The sequence below is a fragment of the Biomphalaria glabrata genome, chromosome 5 (assembly GCF_947242115.1).
Source record: "Biomphalaria glabrata chromosome 5, xgBioGlab47.1, whole genome shotgun sequence".
Taxonomy (NCBI): domain Eukaryota; kingdom Metazoa; phylum Mollusca; class Gastropoda; family Planorbidae; genus Biomphalaria; species Biomphalaria glabrata.
Genome location: NC_074715.1, coordinates 46,401,026 through 46,422,201, shown reverse-complemented (window position 1 = coordinate 46,422,201; position 21,176 = coordinate 46,401,026). Strand labels below are relative to the sequence as shown.

The window sequence follows — 21,176 nt, the reverse complement described above, 5'->3', positions numbered from 1 at the left end:
GAGCGGGTGTCTGGTAACGATGCATTGATGAAACAGCTTCCACGTCTGCTTGTGGTCAAGGCTCGGAGAAATAAGAGTGTTACGTGACCGTAAAGAGATGGCTGTGCACGGCTGGCCAGTGAGCTGATTGCTGCGCCGAAAGGAGGGAGAGGGAGATGTGCATTACGCACGTGCGGACACAAACGACATTGACCTAATACAATATCGCAGGGCTGGATTCAATCATTTACACGCACACAAGAAATCACAGTATTTTGTAGAATATGGAAAAAGTGACAAATCAGACATTGTATTTAACCACAAAGTTAAGGACATGAATTAGCTGTACACGTTCATGAATACAATTAAAACAATATATTTCGTTGGAATTCCTATTTAGTAAATACAAAACAACAGAATCTGAGTAATAATCGAAACTTAGCCTCGTTTTCAGAACGACATTGATAAGTAAATGAAACATTTTATATCTCCGAATTATATAAACAAATGTCATTTCCAGGCATATAAAAAAAATAAGTTTTAAAAGTAATCTGCTCAATTTATTAAACAATGTAACCATGACGCCAATATGATTTACAATGTTGTAAATGGCAAAGAGAATTTATGATTTACAATGTTGTAAATGGCAAAGAGAATTTCAATCAGATGACATTAGGTGATGTATGATGAAGGGACACAAATATTATAAAATAGAAGGTTCTCATTCTCTCCCACTCTCTCGCTCTATATCTCTCTCGTTTTCTCACTCTCCCCTAATATATTTCGCGTTTAATGAAGTGTGGCGACCAGGCTGAAGGTCTATGTTTTGTCTACGTAACGCGCGCTTCAGTACTCACTTCCGTCTCGTAACAAGGTCATTACCAAGCTCGTTCCCATTCTTTATTACGCCTCGAGTACATTTTTTTTTAAAACTGTTCTCTTTGAGGTCTCGGAAAGGTCAAAGAGTTGTTGTGTTCCGCGTGGACCAGACGCAAGAAAACTCGGTGCCATGGGGGAAAAGGCGAAATGGTAAAACAACATTTGGGGGGTCGGGGGCTATCACGTGAACCAGGTAGCAAGAGCCCTGGTCTCAGATCTCGTGAAATGTGCCACAACAACGAGGAGGGAGCGAGGGCTTTCAACACGTGAATCAACTAGAAACCCTAACCCTGACGATGATCTCACGGCTACTATGTGACCTACATACACATACAAACATACTTTATTTTTATAAAGTGCTTATATGGATGTATATCCACATATATTGGTTTATTCTCCAAAAACTCCCTGTCTAGTTTGAGTTACAGCTTATATATGATCTAGCTTTTTAAAGGGCCTATATTCGATCTCAAGTAAATATTGTACTAGAAAACATCTGTTGTTTTTTTTTCAGAAATATTATCGTAATTGAAAAGGCTAAATTTACAAATATTTTCGATACTTTGTAAAGCCAATGCTGTAATGCGTAGAAAGTATCGAGTAGAAAGTATCCTAGAGTTTGTGGGTATGATAAAAGCCTGTTAGAGAGTATGTTAGAGAGTATGTTAGAGAGTATGTTACAGAGTATGTTACAGAGTAAACGTAGAAAAAGGCGAAAGCGCGTTTAAGACTTTAAAAAAATATGTTTATATTTAAATAAAAATGTTAATTAAAACACAACAGCCATAGGCTATAATTACGGCTTAAGAAATGGCCATAATCACAAATGTTTAGAAAAAGTTGACAACACATACAATTGGCTTGGGAAATGAGCAGGGAACTAAATCTAAAGATATAAACCCAACATTTAACAGAATTCACTTCATTTTTTTGTGTGATCATTTACATTTCATACACATTCATTTTTTTAAATAATTTATTATTTTATTTTATTTATAATTTATTCGCGAAATATAAAAAAATATTTAATGAATTTTTTTTTTCAACAATGATAACTCACATATCGACTATCGGAATAGGGCTGCTTTTGGTCCGCAAACCGCTGTTGTGGAGACATAAGGAAGCGGTGCTGCTGCTGTCTGCGTGTGCTGCTTCAGGGCGTTACAAAACAAAATGCGCCAGCTATAGGAACTAGGTTACGTTACAACATGTTACGATCGCGTAACGACAGCCAATGTTACAGGACGATATCAAAAGACAAAGCGAATGAATAAAATATCAAGTCTATATTGAAAGCTCGTGAAGAGAGATGGGTCAGAGGTCACATTACGATACAGTACCGGATTTCGATCTACTGTTATGAGATTACACTTGCAATTTCCAAGATCATTATCAACTTAAAATTTATGTTCTATAAAAGCTAAGCCTTTCCAAGCCCTTTTTTTTTCACTTAATTTTTAAAATTAAAATTTAATAAATGAATATTTATTATTATTTATTACTTTTTGGTCAAAGCCTACTACACATGGGATGAATATTAAATCCGGCGCTGGGTGTTAGTCACATAGTGCTTCTACGCAAATACATTACACTGTTAAACATAAAAAAAAGATGGATGTCTGTAATCATTTTAATTTCAATTTTGAGTGTGTTTTTTTTTTAATAATTATTTTGTAACTCTGAGGTTAGAAGGGTGATAATGTCAATAAGAGAAAGTGAAGATGAAAAAACAAATAGTGTAACGAGTCTATGACTAAAGGTTTGTGTGACGTGGGGTGTATACAATGGAGGAGAAGGGGAGGTAATCTAATGCATGGATCAAGGGAGGGAAGGGTATACTACTTCTACCAAGTTCAAAAAAAAAAAGGTGGACGAAGTTAATGAAAAAAAAAAAAAAGGATGTGTGGTCAAGCAAAAACATATAATGACCCAGGGTGTACCATCAGGAGACAGGAAATAATGTTTTTTGACACATTAGGTGAGCTGGGTTTAGTTTGTTGTTAAGTTGTATAAGTCGATTGAATCTTAAGACAAAACGTGCGTACGGATCCGTAGGCATATTAACAGAAGAGATGGAATGTTCTAGATCTTGACTTAGCTCGAAAATAAAATGAAAATTTGGAATAACAAGCGAGTCAAAACAACTACATTTATTTAATTCTTTATTGTTACTTACAGGTCAAGAAGACTTACAGTCCAGAGATTTTTTTTTCTTGTTTTCATTAGATATCAGTAAAAAAAAATATCTATATATGTATATATGAATATACAAGTTGAATACTGAGAATTGAGATAACGTTTAATTTGATGCTCGAGATACACACAAGAAATGTCAGGTGACTTTGACACCTGCTGCTATTTCAACATTTCTTTGTTTCATTTCCGGTGCGTGCTAAAAGTTGACGTAACATTTGTTTCTAGTGATGTTTTAGTGATGTTTTAGTGATGTGATGAGTTTTAAAGTACCGACACAAAAATAATAAAGTCCGACCACCGAGCTAAGTAACCACTGGACGTTAATTTACTATCTGAGTGTAACTAAACTGTGACTATGTTCAATGAGACTTTCGGAGTCATGTCATTGCCAAGGTCAAGTCAATGTCACAATACATGACTTGTTTAAATTCTAAGTATGTCTAAAGTCTACTTCGGGATTCTAATAATGAACTTCGGAACCGAGTTATGGAATGCTTACTTATCGAGTGTGGACCATGTGTACCATCTATACATATGATAAATCCTAGTATCGATTGGTTTTCAAAATTCAAATTATAGCTTCTCGAATTTCAGTGATGTTTTTCTAGAAAAGTCTTTAGCCACGAGCATTTCCAAATCGTAGAAAAAAATCGAAAAAGATTCGATCCAATCCATCTTTTTGATATTTACCTTTCATTTCTAAATAGAGCTACATTTGTTTTGTGAAAAACAAACAGATTCCTTGCCCTTTGAGTAATACATTCTTATCTATTTTTATCCGACTGGAAATTCCCGTTACCAAACAAAGAATGATAGGAGGCATTGGTACGATCACACAATGGCTTTGATCTATCTAGGACACATCCATGCACGTGTGTAACTGTGCCAACTCGTGTGATATATGTGAATGTGTGTGTTCGAGTATAAGGTGTGTGTCATAATATACCAACACTTCAAATCCAATCCGTGATTTCTAAACTGTAACACACTGTGTTGCTTTCCTAACAAACAAAAATAAAATAAACAAGACATACACACTATACACACGCGCTAAAGAAGAACTGAAAACTGTAACACACTCGCTAAAACAGAACACTGTTCACTAAGCACACCAACTAAAAATCACGCAACACACGATTGTACTTCTTTGAAACTACGTCAGACAGACATTGCTTTTTTTTAAAGCCACGCTAAGTGTTGCTAAGGCTGCATACTCACTAGACACTGCTTAGAAGGAATAGACGGGTAGGACGCAACAGAAACATGGACATAGAGATATTAAGAAGAAATAAAGTCAAGTGCATTCATTCTGCAAGCGTAGTTAGAGTTTTGTTTTGTTCCTGCTGAATCCTGCACTTAAAATTGACGACATTTATTGTTTGTACTAAGATGACGTCAATGTATTTTGTGTTTAATGTATTCCGTTTGAAAGTTTTACGATTTGAGCTTTCACTTTACAGTGTAGGCTATGATGGACAAGTTTGCGGGGCAAAGTGTTACCAACCACAACTGACCATTCGGTACTTTAAGAAACCGTTGACAGAAGTTCATCCTCTTTTCTTGTTCAAATGAAAAGAGAAGCTTAGGCCTGTCATGGGAATACACTCCAATGAGGCTTATTACCCTCAAGGGCATTTTATTCTTTTAAAAAATCCAAGGTCAGTGATGCCAAGGTTACTCAGCTGTGGGAGATTTAGGTCAGTGTGATGTGTTACTTGTGTCATTTGTTACTATCGTTTTAGTCTGCTGCTATGTAGTCTGCTGCTATGTAGTCTGCTGCTATGTAGTCTGCTGCTATGTAGTCTGTTCATGTTTTTCCTGCAATGCGTTATGTTGTCCCCTGACGCTCACACAAGGATACACACACAAAAAACTACTCACCTTCAACGATGACTTGAGTCATGTGCTCGATGTTGCCGAGGTCCGAAGAAGCCTCGCACGTGTAGTTGGCAGACTCCCTGACGTCCGTCAGGATCAGCACGTTCCTTCCGATGGGGGCTTCGTCTTCCGAAGTCAGATCTTTAGCGCCCTGGCGCCACTTGACATACGGCATCGGGGAGCCGACGGCCACGCAGGTCAGGTTGAGGTCACTGCCAGGCATGATCTTTACATCATTGGGCATTTGCAGATTAAACTTTGGCGCAATACGCCTCACTGTGAATAGATATCAGACTTGATTCAATGTGCGGGTAGAGAAAACAATAACATCAACAACAACAAAACATATAAAACGGCTCTCAAGGTTCTAGATTACGTGGCAGCCAATAACAACGGAAGTAGAACAGTCACATGACCACCCAAGAAAACAACAACTGGTTTCAGCAAAGCGAAATAGCTTAGAGGTGATTGTTTAAACGAAAATTACATTTTATTTCCGTTTCCGGTTTTCTAGATCTCAGCTAGTAAACAAAATTTATAAATGGCGGAGACAAACATGTGTAGGGGTCAGTCAGTTGTATATAGCGCTTTATGTTAATACTTTCACTGTGTCATGTGTGGCTACATGTGTCGTTGGGTTGTAGCTACAGATAGCTAGGCAGACTAAATTGTTATAGTTGTATTAGAAGGGGAAATCGCACAATTACTGCATCGCATCTCCATGCTGCAAGATTTACCTCCCAATTATATAGAAACAATTATTAATTACCACTATTTAATGAACTAATTGGTTAGTTGTTTTTTATTGATGTATGCGTGGTCAACGAAAATGAATAATTACGCAACTTGATCCTATAATAGGAAGTGGGAGAAATAACGTGTTCAAGAGACGGACCAGAGTTGATATAAGATTGTTAATAAGCTCATTGTTTAAATGATCTACACTGCTTTCAATTCCCGTGTAGATATATGTAGAAACACAAGTGAGCTAATACAATCAAGAACAAATGTGTACAAATGCTCCTTCTTCCCTAGTGCTTTTAGGGCATGGAATGGGTTGCCCGAGTCAGCCAGGAAAACCAGTGACTTAGCAGAATTTAAGGCACTGGTTAACATGCATGACTGGATGCATAACGCGTAGGACGTAATCATCTTTTTTGAAGTAACGTCAGTATTTTATAAGATAAGATAACAGTATCAACAAAATACAACCCACTTAAAAACTACAATAAAAACAAGATGCCCTTGTGTCTATCAATCTCTGACTTCAACTGTAACTCTCCCTCTCATCAGCCGTTCATCCCTAATTAAAGCATCAACCCCGAGGTTGGATCAGAATCTATTCAGCCAATACGAACGCGCACACACTTCATAACACTATGGGAATTTCCCTGTGGCACACTGGCGCGATGAAGTCCGTGTGGTGTTTATTGTAGTGTTGTTGTTTTTTTTTTGTCTTTTAATTACTGAATGGAAGATGCAGAAAAACAAATTCTGAGCGAATGGATAAAAAAAAAAAGAGGAAAGATTAAAATGACGGACAATATTTAAAAAATATGAAATTATTTTAGGGACTATCCAATCATCTTCCACCGGGGATACAATAAAAAGATAAAAAAAAAAAAACACAATCTTTTGTAACACGTGTGTCAGCTGAACCCCACGGGACAGCCTCAAGAATTGTCGGAAGGCAAACACTTTTATGGCGGGCCGGAAAGCCACCGGAAGTGGAACTTTTTTTCCTGACGATTAATTTTCTCGACTCAAAAGAAGAAATAAATTCGTCGTGTAACGCGTGGCAGCTGTTTCCTTCTCTCGTTAGATCTCGTCCTACTTCCATTAAATCAGGAGGCTGGGACGAGGGAGCTAATGCTGTGACCAAAGAAATGTACAAACGCTATAGATCTGCCTAGATCTCCAGAACTGCTGGCGACACGACTCGTGGTGGGCTCTGTAAAATTCTACGTTCAGAACGGCTTGAAAAGTATGTCAATTATTACAATGGTAGTTCTATGGCGCATTGCTCCTGAGGAAACAACGCGCGTTTTCTAAGGGAGGTAATCCGAGGCTTTTGAGAAACACAGTCTGAAAACGTAACTTGCAAAGAAATAAAAGATTTTAATGTTATTGTCAAGATAAACTTTGGGCATTTCTACACCACGAGAGATAAAGAGAACATTCTGTTACAGACCCACCACCTGGGGACTGGTACAATGTTCTAACTTGGTGGCTAGTAAATATATATATAGGCAGAGACCAGGTGGGTAATCTCGCTTTCTGACACAGTAATAGCCATTCCAGCTTTTTTGTTTTTTTAAGTTATTCCAGGTTTTTTTTTTTCTTTGGTCACGGTCATTCCAGCTTTTTTTTTCTTTGGACACGGTCATTCCAGCTTGTTCATTTCATAATGTCCATTCAAGTTTGTTTTTTTTAATTTCAAAATGACCTTTTCAACTTTTTGATTTCATAATGGCCATTTCAGCTTTTTGATTTCATAATGACCTTTTCAGCTTTTTGATTTCATAATGGTCTTTTCAGCTTTTTGATTTCATAATGACCTTTTCAGCTTTTTGATTTCATAATGACCTTTTCAGCTTTTTGATTTCATAATGACCTTTCCAGCTTTTTGATTTCATAATGACCTTTTCAGCTTTTTGATTTCATAATGGTCTTTTCAGCTTTTTGATTTCATAATGACCTTTTCAGCTTTTTGATTTCATAATGACCTTTTCAGCTTTTTGATTTCATAATGACCTTTTTCAGCTTTTTGATTTCATAATGGTCTTTTCAACTTTTTGACTTCATAATGACCTTTCCAGCTTTTTTATTTCATAATGACCTTTTCAGCTTTTTGATTTCATAATGGCAATTTCAGCTTTTTGTTTGGAAATGGCTATTCCATCTTTTTAATTTCGTAAGGTCCGAACTATAATCTTCAGCAGCCACTCAATGAACACGAGTCTTCCAATTTCAAATATTGACCACTTTTTGCCCTGGCTGACTGACAAATATTTTAGACCCTTAAAAGGTCCCCTCCCTCTACAGCCAGCAGCACCAAGATCTGACCAAAGACACAAGCTGTAGAAACGAAAAAAGGCACAAAAGTTGTGTCCCGTGAGAACGAGAGTTCTGACAGTGACCGATCAGCAAGTTGAGAAAATAGCCAGTGGCTCCACTTAGTGGTTTCGTTCTCTCTGTGTTTACAAACTTAAAGAGGTCAGGCTCTAGAGGGACTACAGCGGTGTGAGTCGTCAAAAAAAAATTGACCGCAGAAATACTGGCAGGTTACCACAGAAGGAGAAAACAAGCTAACATCAACACTTATGCATAAAGCTCTAGAAAGAATATTTTAAACACGGTGGCCAAGTTACTATATCAACTTACGAACAAAGGGAGTTTAGTTCGAATCGCTGTGAATTTTAGAATGTTTCAACGGATGCGAGAAAAAGTTAAGAAACATTATGGTAGGTCTTTGTGCTGGCAGCTTGATACTCGCGTTTATCATTGATTACAGAAACAGATAAGTTTTTTTCTCATCTGCCTAAGTGACCGCTACAAAAGCATATGTGCTATTAGAAACCCCTTTCAAAGGTCCAGAAAATAAGATTTAATATTGCTGGGGTTTCCATAAGTGAAAAAAAACTAAGGGATATAACTTGTAACAGTTTCAACACGTATAGCACTGTAATGTGCAGCCCCATTGATATATATTTTAAAGATAAATGAGAAATAGCTCACCACCCTTTTTTCGGCAAACCATGATTTTGTCTGAGTTACCTTTGTCAAAAATACTGCACTCTTCTTTAATCTACGGGCTCGAGGACTTTGCCTAATTATGATACATGTGTACACATTCAACAAACGTTTGAACATACGGGCATCTGTAACTATGTGCATTGTGTACATACTAGTATTATGCGACACTGGGTTCATGTATTGACTTGTTTATTGTAAGGAATAGATATGGTAGCAAAGAAATAAAACATCACGAGGGAGGGTGGTTCCATGCCACTTCACAAATGTATAGCCCAAATAGAAGCGTAACTTAAAGATATCAGTCAGTCAGCCTATGCAGAAGGCGCTTATCACAACATACTGGAGGCACAGGGGAAGAAGACTAGGCCTTAAGAAATGTGGGGGATAGCTACGCCTTACGGTCTCACACCTAGCGACAGAACGTCAGCGGTATTGACTTAAAACAAAATTTCCATCTTAAGAAAATTATAAAGGTTTGTTTGTAAATTTGTCCAAAGCAGCCACTTAAATTGTATAATTCGATAAACCAATGTTACATTACAAAATAAAATCGATAATCTTAACTACTGAACACCATATCATTATATCAAATCCAAATTACAGACAACATGGCGATACTATCAGAACTGTGTCACTATGTAACATTTGTTTATAAGTAAAAGATTAATGGATCAACTAGAGGACAACGTTCCCGTTAGATTATAATTCGAAGTTAGTCTGTGTGTGTACGAGTAGTTATAAACAATAACATCTTTTCTTGGTCCTTTAGTTAACATGGCAATCTATGACCTTCATATCAACTGTATAAAGATGTTCTCGGTGGCTTTGAGACACGCAGTCTAAGTATAGATCTCGCTCTGCCTACTCCCTTCCTCCATCGGCCCAGATCTCCAAGTGTGCTGTCGACACCTCTGATAAGATCCGCTGGATTCCCCCCACGAAACTTTTGATAACACGCGCCCTCGTCCCTCCTCAGGTAGAGAGCCTCTTCCCAGCATCCCTGAAGAGATAGGTGCACACAGGAGCTCAAGTTAGACACAAGGGCAAACAAGCTAGCCCTAGGGGTGAATGTGACGGACAATTCTGAGATACAGTCTAGCAAATAAACAGCAGACCAACCCATGTACCCAACCAACCTCTACAAGAATTGCCTTGTGTATTTATTGATCGCTTTGAAACGCCATTGTTAGTATTTATTTACTAAAATTTCTTAGTCCGACTTGGGCGAAGAAATTGCTGTTTGAAATAGTCCGCAAGATAAAATGACGAGGGGAAAAACGAAAAAAAAAAAAAGAAAGAAAGAAATCTCCAACACTTGTATCTGAAAATGTAATCATTTAGGTAAATCGGGGAAATATTGCCTTGGGGTGACTTTCGTGTGTACCTACCTATCATACATTTTTTTTTTCACTTTATGTACCGACACTTAAGCTCACACACACACACACACATTTTAGCCCTCGTTCAGCCTGCTCACTGTCTGACAGAAACATTTCCACGAAGCACCAACCAATTTTCCGAGTTATATAAGCGTGGAAAACGATATCCGGGCGAGTCTCTGACAAGGTTTAGAATAATTCGAAGACCAAAGAAAAACCAAAAAAAAAGTCATCGAGCGACAGACATTGGCTTGTCTTCTTGTTACCCCTTCATCTTCAAGTAGCTGAAGAGGTTCCTCCGGAACGTGCCATCCCGGCAAGCACCGCGTCCTGATTTCAGCCAAGCAAAGAGCATTTATCATATTTTTAAAATGCTTATAATGGATGAAGGTAAGAAAGATCAGTTCTGGTTTGAATATACTCACCAGGGGGGTGTAAGAAGAGGGGGTGTGGGTTTGCAATGTGAGTGTAGGTAAGCTGGTCATGTATAGAGATAAAACGTGACCTAAATATGTGATGTGGAGAAAACACTAATGAGGTCAGTCTTGGTGAAGGCGTCTGCTTTTTGAGAGTATGACTTACAAGCCTAAATCAAAAAGTAACTATAGAGGGAAGTGTAGGTAAAGTAAGCAATCAAGTGGCTAACGGTTTATGACAGTATTATCTATAATGTGTTATTGAGTAGATATTATAGCTGCATATTATTGAGTCGCTTCATACAATTATGAATTCAGTGATATACTGAGACAGTGTCCCGCTGGAAATCGTTAATTGTTTTCAATAATAATAATAATAATAATGACGATAATAATAATATCAGATCACCAGAAAATTCTCAGTGGACACTGTCAAAGAACTACAAAGAATTTTGTTTCTTTCTAACGAAGCTCGACCCTGGCAGTGCCAGAGAATGAATACTAGTCCGTTTTTAACATAATAATAATTATAATAATAATAATCAATAATAATACTCATTATTATCCGCGAGGAAATTAGTCCTACAATTATGCATTACAATCAAAAAATTATATATATTGTATACAAAGAATATATTGTGAACATTAACCATGCGCAGTATCTTTTTTTTTTTGGTTTTACAAAATAAACCACTTGTGTGTTATATGGAGAGCTCCCTGATTTGGAAACCACTGCGCAGTTCCTGCTCAGGCAACCCATTCCATGCTCTAATAGCGCTAGGGATGAAGGAGCATTTGTAAGTGTGTGTTCTAGTGTGTGTCTTTCTGAGTATTTTATTAAATATTGTTTTTGTATTTGAAGATTATGGTTCAGGGTTTTATGAATAATTGCTACTTTAGTTTAAGAAAACGAGAATGATGAATAAGAACTTTTTTTTATGTTTTTTTTTTGTGTTTGAGTGTGTATGTTTGCGTGTGCGCGTGCGTGTGTATGTGCGTCTGCTTTGTTGGTCACGTGATTCGGAAATGTACGCAAAGTTATTTCATTGCTAAGGAAATGATATTTTGTCAGCTTCAGTAGGGTACTTAGACTTGAAAACTTTTTGGCCTCAATGTCAATTATTAGGCGCCTCTCAACCAATACCGGCCGCATTAAAAAGCCGAAAATCTTAGTGATCTAAATCACCGATAAATTTACACAGCATACTGTTCGGTTACGTATTTTTAAGGAAAAAAAACAACATATCATGTCCTTTTAGTGATGGTGTGAAAGCAAGCAACAAAAAATGTGCCACCTAAATTTAGAAACAATAAAAAAATAAAAAAAGAACTTTGAAAAAAAAAATTATTTATCTAAAAAATGGTCGTTCAGATAAGTCGCAATGAGGATAAAATGTTGGGATTCAAAGCGCGTCAGTCGTGAGCCGTTGCCCATTTGTTGCTTACTCACGCGGCACTCACACTGACACTGGCACGTCCGTTTGATCTAACCCTCTTGGAACAACAACCCTCCAATGTTCCCCATTACCACCTGAGAAATCCTATCTCGTCCTCTATCCCCCCTCCCCCCCCCCCCCACCTCTCTCTGTTCTTAACAGCTTTCTTTATTCTGAATGCTGGAGGCTGGCTTGATACTTCAAGTATCCCGAGCAGATCTCAAATTGCATTCTACTAAACATCGATTATTGCCCATCGTCTGTCTGCGGAGGTCCTCCACGAATGTCATACCTTGTGTATCGATTTAGTCAAGATTTCCTTTGGAGCAGCATAGTCCGTTGTCTCACATTATAAAGAAAAAACTTGTTTTCATAATTCCGAAGAGCCTTTAATTACTACATCGCGCTATTTTGTTACATCATCAGGGATTTTCCCGATCAACTAAATGGTGTCAAGGACGCTAAATTGAACTGTAATGTTTTCAAATCGTGCTACAAACCGAAGAGAAATGCTAAAATTTGCTAAAATAAGATAGCTTATTCAAATTTCCTTATTTTCCGCCATATTATGATAATATATATTCGTCTATCATTCCTCTATCATTATATGAATTGCTAGATTTTCAAGAATTTCAACACAGAGGTTGCATGAATAAACCAGATTTAATTTTCCATAAGTAAGCCATTTTAAATGATCAATAACAACCTGGTCTATGGTGTCCCGTCCCTATAACGAAGCTGTACCGATTATGTATATTATAAAGGATGAAGCTGATAGAGGAACTCAAGCAAAGCCTTATAAAGTAAATGCTCTTTAAAATAGCTGGATACATAACACTAGAGTTTAAAAAAAAATAGTTTCTCAGGTCGCTAGTTTATGCTTTGTCTAACAAACAGGAGGATTTCCTTAATGCTGTGGAAACTTAGATGTTTAGGGCAAATCGTGAAAAATGATTATTGGCCAAAGTTATCATTCAAGGCACCGAAAAGGTAGCAACCAGAAAAGGTCAACTGAACAAAAGTTGAACAATGCAAAAGGCCAGTCCGGCTTGTCTACTGACATGACTAGGTCAAATGTATCTGATTGAAATGAGTGGAGAGCCTTGGTTGCCTGAATCGTCAAAGCACCCCTACGATGTATTTCAAGGCAGCTCAAAATAATTTTAATCGAACGTTACAAGTGTAACACCAAGACATTGCCGTGGAGAACCGTTGAATTCAACTTGAATCATAACAATGTATAAAAGCCATTGTAACAAGTCTGTAACTTAAGGGTTCGTTTTTTTTTTTTTTAAGAACCTCTGAACCCCTAGCCCTTACCACCCGAATTTCCAGCCACCATCTTTTGTTTTAAAATTATCTCACGATCTACTCACTTACCTCCCTCCCCCCAAAACTGAGGAGCGGGGGAAAGGGAGACAAACAAAGGAGGTAGCAGGAAAAAGAAATCAGAGAGTCGAGAAGCGGACCTTCTAATCTTTATTTCCCAGCGCCATCTGTTGTGTTCTTGTGATGGGGGTGAGGGGAGATGGGGGTGGTGGTTGGAAATAGGGTGCCAAGGGCTGCCCTCGACCGGCACTTACATACCCACATAAACCTCGCCGAGCTTTTTGAGGAGCGAGGAACGTGGGGGGGGGGGGGGGCGCCCCGTTGTCAACGAATGTTGATGCACAGCTCCTCCGTGTCCGGCTAACAAATTGCACACATAAACACCGGATTGTATCATGGAGTTGTTATAGGCGGCCATTTACATAGCAACGCCGGCGTGTTTAGAGATGCATGCTGGGAGCTACGCTTGATGCGAAGTATTAAGCCAAACAAAGAAATGATGTCTGATGGTGTCATAACGAGCCCGTAGTCGAGGGTTCTTGCTCTCTGGGAATTCTCGAAGTATTAGTTAAATGAAAAAAAAAAAAACACAATATTTGAGGAAACCTGTTTGCAGGAAGTGGGAAATAGACCGCTAGTACTGAGTCTCGTAAGGATGTTTATTTTCCTTTTTTTATTTTAGAGAAGCGAGTGCGACTGGTACAGGACATTGCCACGGGACATAGGAAGTGCATAGGCGTCTCCAACAGGACGTGAGCTAAATATCAAAGTACTCAATTTACTTGACGTTTCATCGTGAGCCATCATGAAAACGCCGCTGATTTTTTGTCGGAAAAATCCTGTGTTCTTACATCCGACAATATTGTCGGTAAGAGCCAGGCAGGTCATTTCTCATGATCAAGTCTTTTTGTTTGTCTTTAAATTAGCTTACACTTTTTTTTAAGGGTGGAAATTTTAAATAAAAATGGAAGTTGGTCGGACCCTAAAGTAAGAAATTTATCATTTATGTTAAGTTAAAATTTCGCACATAGTAGTGTGGCTGAATAGCTCAGCTGATAGGGCGTCGCGCGAACGTCGTTTGTTCGATCCCCATGCTTGCCTTTATTTTCATTTTTTTTTCAATGACAATAAAAATTGAAATGTTTTGTTTACTCTAGTACTTCAAAAAAAATTAAAGAAATTACTTTTTTTAATTGCGTGTACTTGTCTAGGATTATTCTAATAATAATCATCATAAATCAATGAACTCGAGTCCCATATTAAAGACGAGACCAGTATTTAATCTAACCAATGACTCAGGTTCGAACCTTATATATTTTGTCACTGCAAACGCAAACAAATACACAGATATAAGTTTGATATCCTCTGTGCTGCTTTTCAGTGGGTTTTTTTTTTGTTTGTTTTATTTTTATATTTGTGTGTGTGGGGGGGGGGAAGGGGGGGGGGGGTAAATGTCTGTATTTTGCAATACACTTGAATTATCTTATTCCTAAAAGCACGTCATAATGTCCAGCAGGATTTCAAATAGATTGTTTGCCAAACCTAGTTCCAAGGGCGCTAACTACCTTTTACCTTCCCGTCTTTTGTAGTATCCACAGGGTACCAGAGTTACTCTGACCCCCCCCCCCCTTTCCCAGTTGTAGTCCGCAAGGTAGATGCACAGTGCACGTGTACCTCACACACACATGCAGTACAAGCCGAACACAGACAGACAAACACACGGTCCAACACACTCACGCCCAACACACTCACGTGTAAACATGTTTGAGTACAGCAAGACATTGGGGGTGGGGAGGGGGGAGGAGGTAGCTAGGGCACTCACCTCTGATGTAGACCATTGCACGGTAGGAATAGGTAACTCCATGCTCGTTTTCGGCTGCACATTCGTAGGTGCCCTCATCCGACTCTTGGCTGTGCATGATGGTCAGGTAACCTGGAATCAAAGCATAGGTCAGCAAAGGTGTCAATGACTCACATCCAAACAAAACATTGGTCAGCAAAGGTGTCAATGAGGTGTTTGTAAAATGTGGTAATGGTATATTCTGCTGTGCGTTTGTAGAATGTGCCATGGTATAAGCATTCTGTTATATGCATTTAGCATATGCATTTTGTAATGTGTTAGTAGAATGTGCTAATGGTATATCTATTCTGCTATGTGTTTGTAGAATGTGCTAATGGTATATCTATTCTGCTATGTGTTTGTAGAATGTGCTAATGGTATATTTATTCTGCAATGTGTTTGTAGAATGTGCTAATGGTTTATTTATTCTGCAATGTGTTTGTAGAATGTACTAATGGTTTATTTATTCTGCTACGTGTTTGTAGAATGTGCTAATGGTATATTTATTCTGCTACGTGTTTGTAGAATGTGCTAATGGTATATTTATTCTGCTACGTGTTTGTAGAATGTGCTAATGGTATATTTATTCTGCTATGTGTTTGTAGAATGTGCTAATGGTATATTTATTCTGCTACGTGTTTGTAGAATGTGCTAATGGTATATTTATTCTGCTACGTGTTTGTAGAATGTGCTAATGGTATATTTATTCTGCTACGTGTTTGTAGAATGTGCTAATGGTATATTTATTCTGCTACGTGTTTGTAGAATGTGCTAATGGTATATTTATTCTGCTACGTGTTTGTAGAATGTGCTAATGGTATATTTATTCTGCTACGAGTTTGTAGAATGTGCTAATGGTATATTTATTCTGCTACGTGTTTGTAGAATGTGATAATGGTATATTTATTCTGCTACATGTTTGTAGAATGTGCTAATGGTATATTTATTCTGCTACGTGTTTGTAGAATGTGCTAATGGTATATTTATTCTGCTACATGTTTGTAGAATGTGCTAATGGTATATTTATTCTGCTACGTGTTTGTAGAATGTGCTAATGGTATATTTATTCTGCTACGTGTTTGTAGAATGTGCTAATGGTATATTTATTCTGCTACATGTTTGTAGAATGTGCTAATGGTATATTTATTCTGCTACGTGTTTGTAGAATGTGCTAATGGTATATTTATTCTGCTACGTGTTTGTAGAATGTGCTAATGGTATATTTATTCTGCTACGTGTTTGTAGAATGTGCTAATGGTATATTTATTCTGCTACGTGTTTGTAGAATGTGCTAATGGTATATTTATTCTGCTACGTGTTTGTAGAATGTGCTAATGGTATATTTATTCTGCTACGTGTTTGTAGAATGTGCTAATGGTATATTTATTCTGCTACGTGTTTGTAGAATGTGCTAATGGTATATTTATTCTGCTACGTGTTTGTAGAATGTGCTAATGGTATATTTATTCTGCTACGTGTTTGTAGAATGTGCTAATGGTATATTTATTCTGCTACGTGTTTGTAGAATGTGCTAATGGTATATTTATTCTGCTACATGTTTGTAGAATGTGCTAATGGTATATTTATTCTGCTACATGTTTGTAGAATGTGCTAATGGTATATTTATTCTGCTACATGTTTGTAGAATGTGCTAATGGTATCTACATTCTGCTTGATGTGCTTGGGAGCACGTACTCGGAGGTTCACACACTAAAAAGCAATCTAACTTCTTCAACTTAGATCTGGCTATCACAGAACACGAGATAAACACAGACATAAATACATGGAAATATGAAGAGCTCTAAATTACACCTGTAAGATATCAAAAACACCCAGACACTTACCTACACCCCCCTTTCCCCCCGATCTAAAGCTTTTTCTCAGGTAGAAGTAGAGATAAGAAAATATCAAGTCTTTTTTTTTATATAATATACAAATTTGGCTTTTAATTTACAGGCCAACTTAATGAGCAAAAGAATCTTACATTCGTTTCATTGAAATTGTAGATCTAACACTTGGACAAACGATTGAGCCTAAGACTTAAACAGGATGAAATTATTTAAACTGTGTATCCCTGTTGATACGTTCAGACTGTCTTGGACACTTTATTTTAAAATGATTAGCCTCCATCACGTGAGTTCTATTTTTGGAGCCTAACGATGAAGTCCACTGTGTGTGCATGACGAAAAGGAAGTCATACATTTTCCATGTTTAAATGTTGAAGTTATTCAACTTGTACAAACAATCATTTACATATCAGTCATATTTACAGGCTATCAGTCATACACTCAAAAGCAGAAGACAATCCTACACAGATCAACAGAAGTCACTAATACACAGATACGCTTGTTCAACAAAATACAGTCATACACAAATCTTCTAAAGCAGTCATACGCATATCAGAAAACAATTATACACACATCTACAAGAGTAGACAACCGTACAAACATGTAAACAGAATCAGTGAGCATTTACCAGACTCTAGGACCTCTACTCGAGCGTCAGTTGTATCCAACGGCAGGTTATCCTTAAGCCACAGCACTTTTGGCTTGGGGTCACCTTTGACCTCACAGGCGAGCTGGATGGGTCGGTCTTTCTCCACAGATTTGAGCTTAGGGTGCGTCAGTATGGTCGGGTAGCCAGGAGGTGTTTCTGCGGACATTATAGAGTAACAAGATCAAGAGCAATCGCTGGCAAAGTAGTTACTAAGGCATTAGCCTGTGCAGTGTACACAACACAGAGAACTATACCTAGCAACACACACTGGGTGACGTAAGAATGGGTAAACATGATGCATTGGTAGCGAATCTAATACACACACAAACACAAAATCCCAATTGTAGAAAGTTTGTCTCAAATCCAAGCCGGGAGCAAGATCTACTATATCAATATCATTATGACAATTGGGTATTATTTAAGTAATGTGATACATACAAGTCATAATTTGTTTATGCAAGATTTTTGTATCAATCAATGACGTGTAATGTATAAATAGATAATGAGATAAAATAACTTTTGCATTAAAAAATTGATATTCATTGCAATTCAAATTTAAAAAAAAAAAAAAAAAAAAAACTCATTTTGCAATAGTTAGTAAATAAAACTGAACATAATTGAAATGAACTTTAAAAAAAAAAGTAAGATCATGAGTTTAAAACATCTTGGGTTAAAAACACAGACAATGTCAAACAGTTCCCAACACTGTAAGGGTGAGCTTGTTAACGTCTAATAAAAGCAAACAAAATGTGCTCAGGTCATGACTAAATAAATCAAACAGTTTGGTGACTAGATAAACCAACATGAGGACTCAGTAAGAAGATGACCTAATACGAGTCGCTCAGACGTGGTGTCAGATGTGGCTAAACTGAAAAACAAAGGCCGAAATGTTTGATCTTTGCTTAAACAACATCGAATAGCCATAGGGCAGTTGCTAATGTGTGATCCATCTTTATGAAGCGAACATTGACGCGAAATTAAAGACTTTTGTTTCTCCTATTATTAGTTGTTTTTTTTTAATTATTAATAAAGGGCAACAACCATCCATAAGAAAAAGATTTTTTTTTAAATATTATCATTTTAATTAACAGCTGATTGAATTTTTAAATTGTGTAAAAAAAATAATTAAAATCAAGCTAAAAAAATAATGTAAACTGTGCATGTTCACCACAAGAGCATGAAGTCATAGTTTAGAAAGAATGTGGTCTGATAATATCAGGTTGGCAATGCCTTCCATTGACTTTTAAGTAAATAGTACATACAAGTACATCAAACTTGAAAAGACAAGAACATATGAGAATCGAAGACTGCAGAATGATTGCTTCTCACGTATCCTAAATGTCACAAGTCATGCAAGGTCCACTAGTCCTTTCATTCCATCTCCAAGTGACGTCACACTATTTCTGGGTGTTAAGGTCACACCTCATCAGTAACGAAGGAGGGCGGATAGAGATTACTACACAGCAATTTGTCTGATCACGTCATTATATGCTATATTACTAATAGCTGACACTCTACCAGCTTCCACAGGCATTGGATGATAGTGTTGACTAGCTTTCTAGCACTTCAGGAATCCATATATACGAGAATCCAAGTTGATGAATATTTTTCTTTCACGTTGGGGAGGGGAGGGTGAAGAATTTAAGATTTATTTATGTTTATACAAAGTTTACGATCAAAACAACTAGATGTACGATAAAAATTGTCTGTCTTGACTGAGTCTATCAACTTTCTAGTTGAAAACTTAAAAGTACATCTCTTTAAAAAAAAAGTTTCTTAAATTCTTGTCAGAGTAGTTCATTGAACAAAGTGTGTGTGAGGTTCGACCAGAGGTTCTCAAACATTATGTTGTCAGAACTTAGGCGATGGATAAATATATAACACTCGCACTAAACTAAGTTTATAACTTATCCGATCAATAGGCAGACATCCTGAGATTTGTATTCAATAGGATCCTCACTATTGGGCCGTGTAAAAACAAAGAGCTCCAACTCTCACTTGATTTAGAACCTTTGGCGTACACGAATTTTCGTTGCGTTCTGCTCGCTACAATATGAAGATGGAGCAAAGATACGTCTGGCTTCAGGTTACACGACCCCTCTAAAAGAGGAACCGTAGAAGAGAAGGGGGAACCATCTTTAGGAACCATCACCATGGCAATGTCAACAGACGATTTGAATCACCTTCAAGAGAATGCCGGTTTTCAGAATTCCTTTTCAGAAAAATGTATTAGCATTCTGACCTAACGATTCTCAAACTGTGTGATTCAACAAGTATTAAAAAAATATTTTTTTTTAAAGAGGATCAGCTAAGAGACAAATGAAAACAGATTGAGAATGACTTGCATAGTGAAAAGTGTTCTGAATAAGACTTTATAGACTCATGGACAACGAAGAATGTATTGACTTCAATCTCCAATGTTACGTGTTCTCTAAGACCATGCTTGAAAACACCAAAATCATTCAAATGTCCATTCTTGCCCTGGAACTTAGCCAGCAGGAATGGTTGCTTGAATTGTTGGCTCCACAATACCCGAGTCTGAACTAGCCCCTCAATTAGTGAAGCTTATGTCTGAGGTTCTAAATGTACTTCTACAAAATTCTTTAAAAAACAATAATTATAAATTTATATCTGCACGTATTGGTTTTTTAGAAAGGTCATTATATAAGCCGTACCCCAACCCCAACGAAAAAAAAAATATGAAGAGGTGTTTGAGACTGGTTTAGGAAAGAATCCCCTTCCCCCGTTCTTTTCTATTTTGTTTGTGCTCTCTCCCTCCCCTTAAAAAAAAATAAATCTTTACCTGATCAAATGAGTTTCTTTTTCTTTGCAATACAGAAAGAAAAAAATTCTTATGTTAAAGTAATCACAAAAACGCTACAAATCTTTACCTTGGGGTATAAGTTACCAACATAAATATAAACAAATACTTAGGTACGCCTCTGTATTTGTATAGACAGAATGGATTTAGATTAAGGCGGACCCCGGCCTTGTACCTTTCTTTTTCTTACGTGGTGTTATGAAAATTTATTTAGGAAATTTTAAACAATATATATATATAATAAATAAATAAATAAATAAATAAATAAATATATATATATATATATATATATATATATATATATATATATATATATATATATCAATGACGTCTTATACCGATTAATTCAATCTGGACCTTAATAGTATTGAAGCCACATTGATATTAAAAAAGTCAGTTCCTCCACAAAGTCGATATGATGTCTATGCAAACACAAGATATCTAAGAGATGTAATCAAGAGCATGGTGCTCTATGATATAATAAAATCTACCTTGGTTTGAGAGGGCCCGTGTATACCTTCAACATAGTTAATTGTTTTTTTTTACAACATAAATTGCAATTTGTGTTCTAGAGCGGAAGTACAGCGTTGTCAAGGTCAAGCATCAATAAATTATGGACCGCCAACTGACTTCCCTAATTCTTTAAAGATCGGTTCGGATAAACCAATTAGCTTTATATCTGTTTTGTCTAACATCTAAACATTATTAAAGATAAAAGCCAACATTAAGATTGTAAATTTCCAATTGAACGAAAGGTCAAGGCCAGAGAAA

The 21,176-nt window shown here is 37.0% G+C and overlaps 1 protein-coding gene across 15 annotated transcripts in view; it reads right to left on the bottom strand.

Annotated features, from left to right (window-relative positions):
- The window catches only part of LOC106068869 (tyrosine-protein phosphatase Lar-like), a 267,560-nt gene that overhangs the window by 89,996 nt on the left and 156,388 nt on the right, over nucleotides 1-21,176 (bottom strand). For all 15 annotated transcript variants that reach the window (XM_056030085.1, XM_056030094.1, XM_056030091.1 and 12 more), the window contains 3 exons: nucleotides 17,564-17,740; nucleotides 15,071-15,181; nucleotides 4,936-5,208 (listed from right to left, as the gene is read on the bottom strand). In XM_056030085.1, coding sequence (XP_055886060.1) covers nucleotides 4,936-5,208; nucleotides 15,071-15,181; nucleotides 17,564-17,740 — 561 coding nt within the window. The remainder of the gene's footprint in view (nucleotides 1-4,935; nucleotides 5,209-15,070; nucleotides 15,182-17,563; nucleotides 17,741-21,176) is intronic.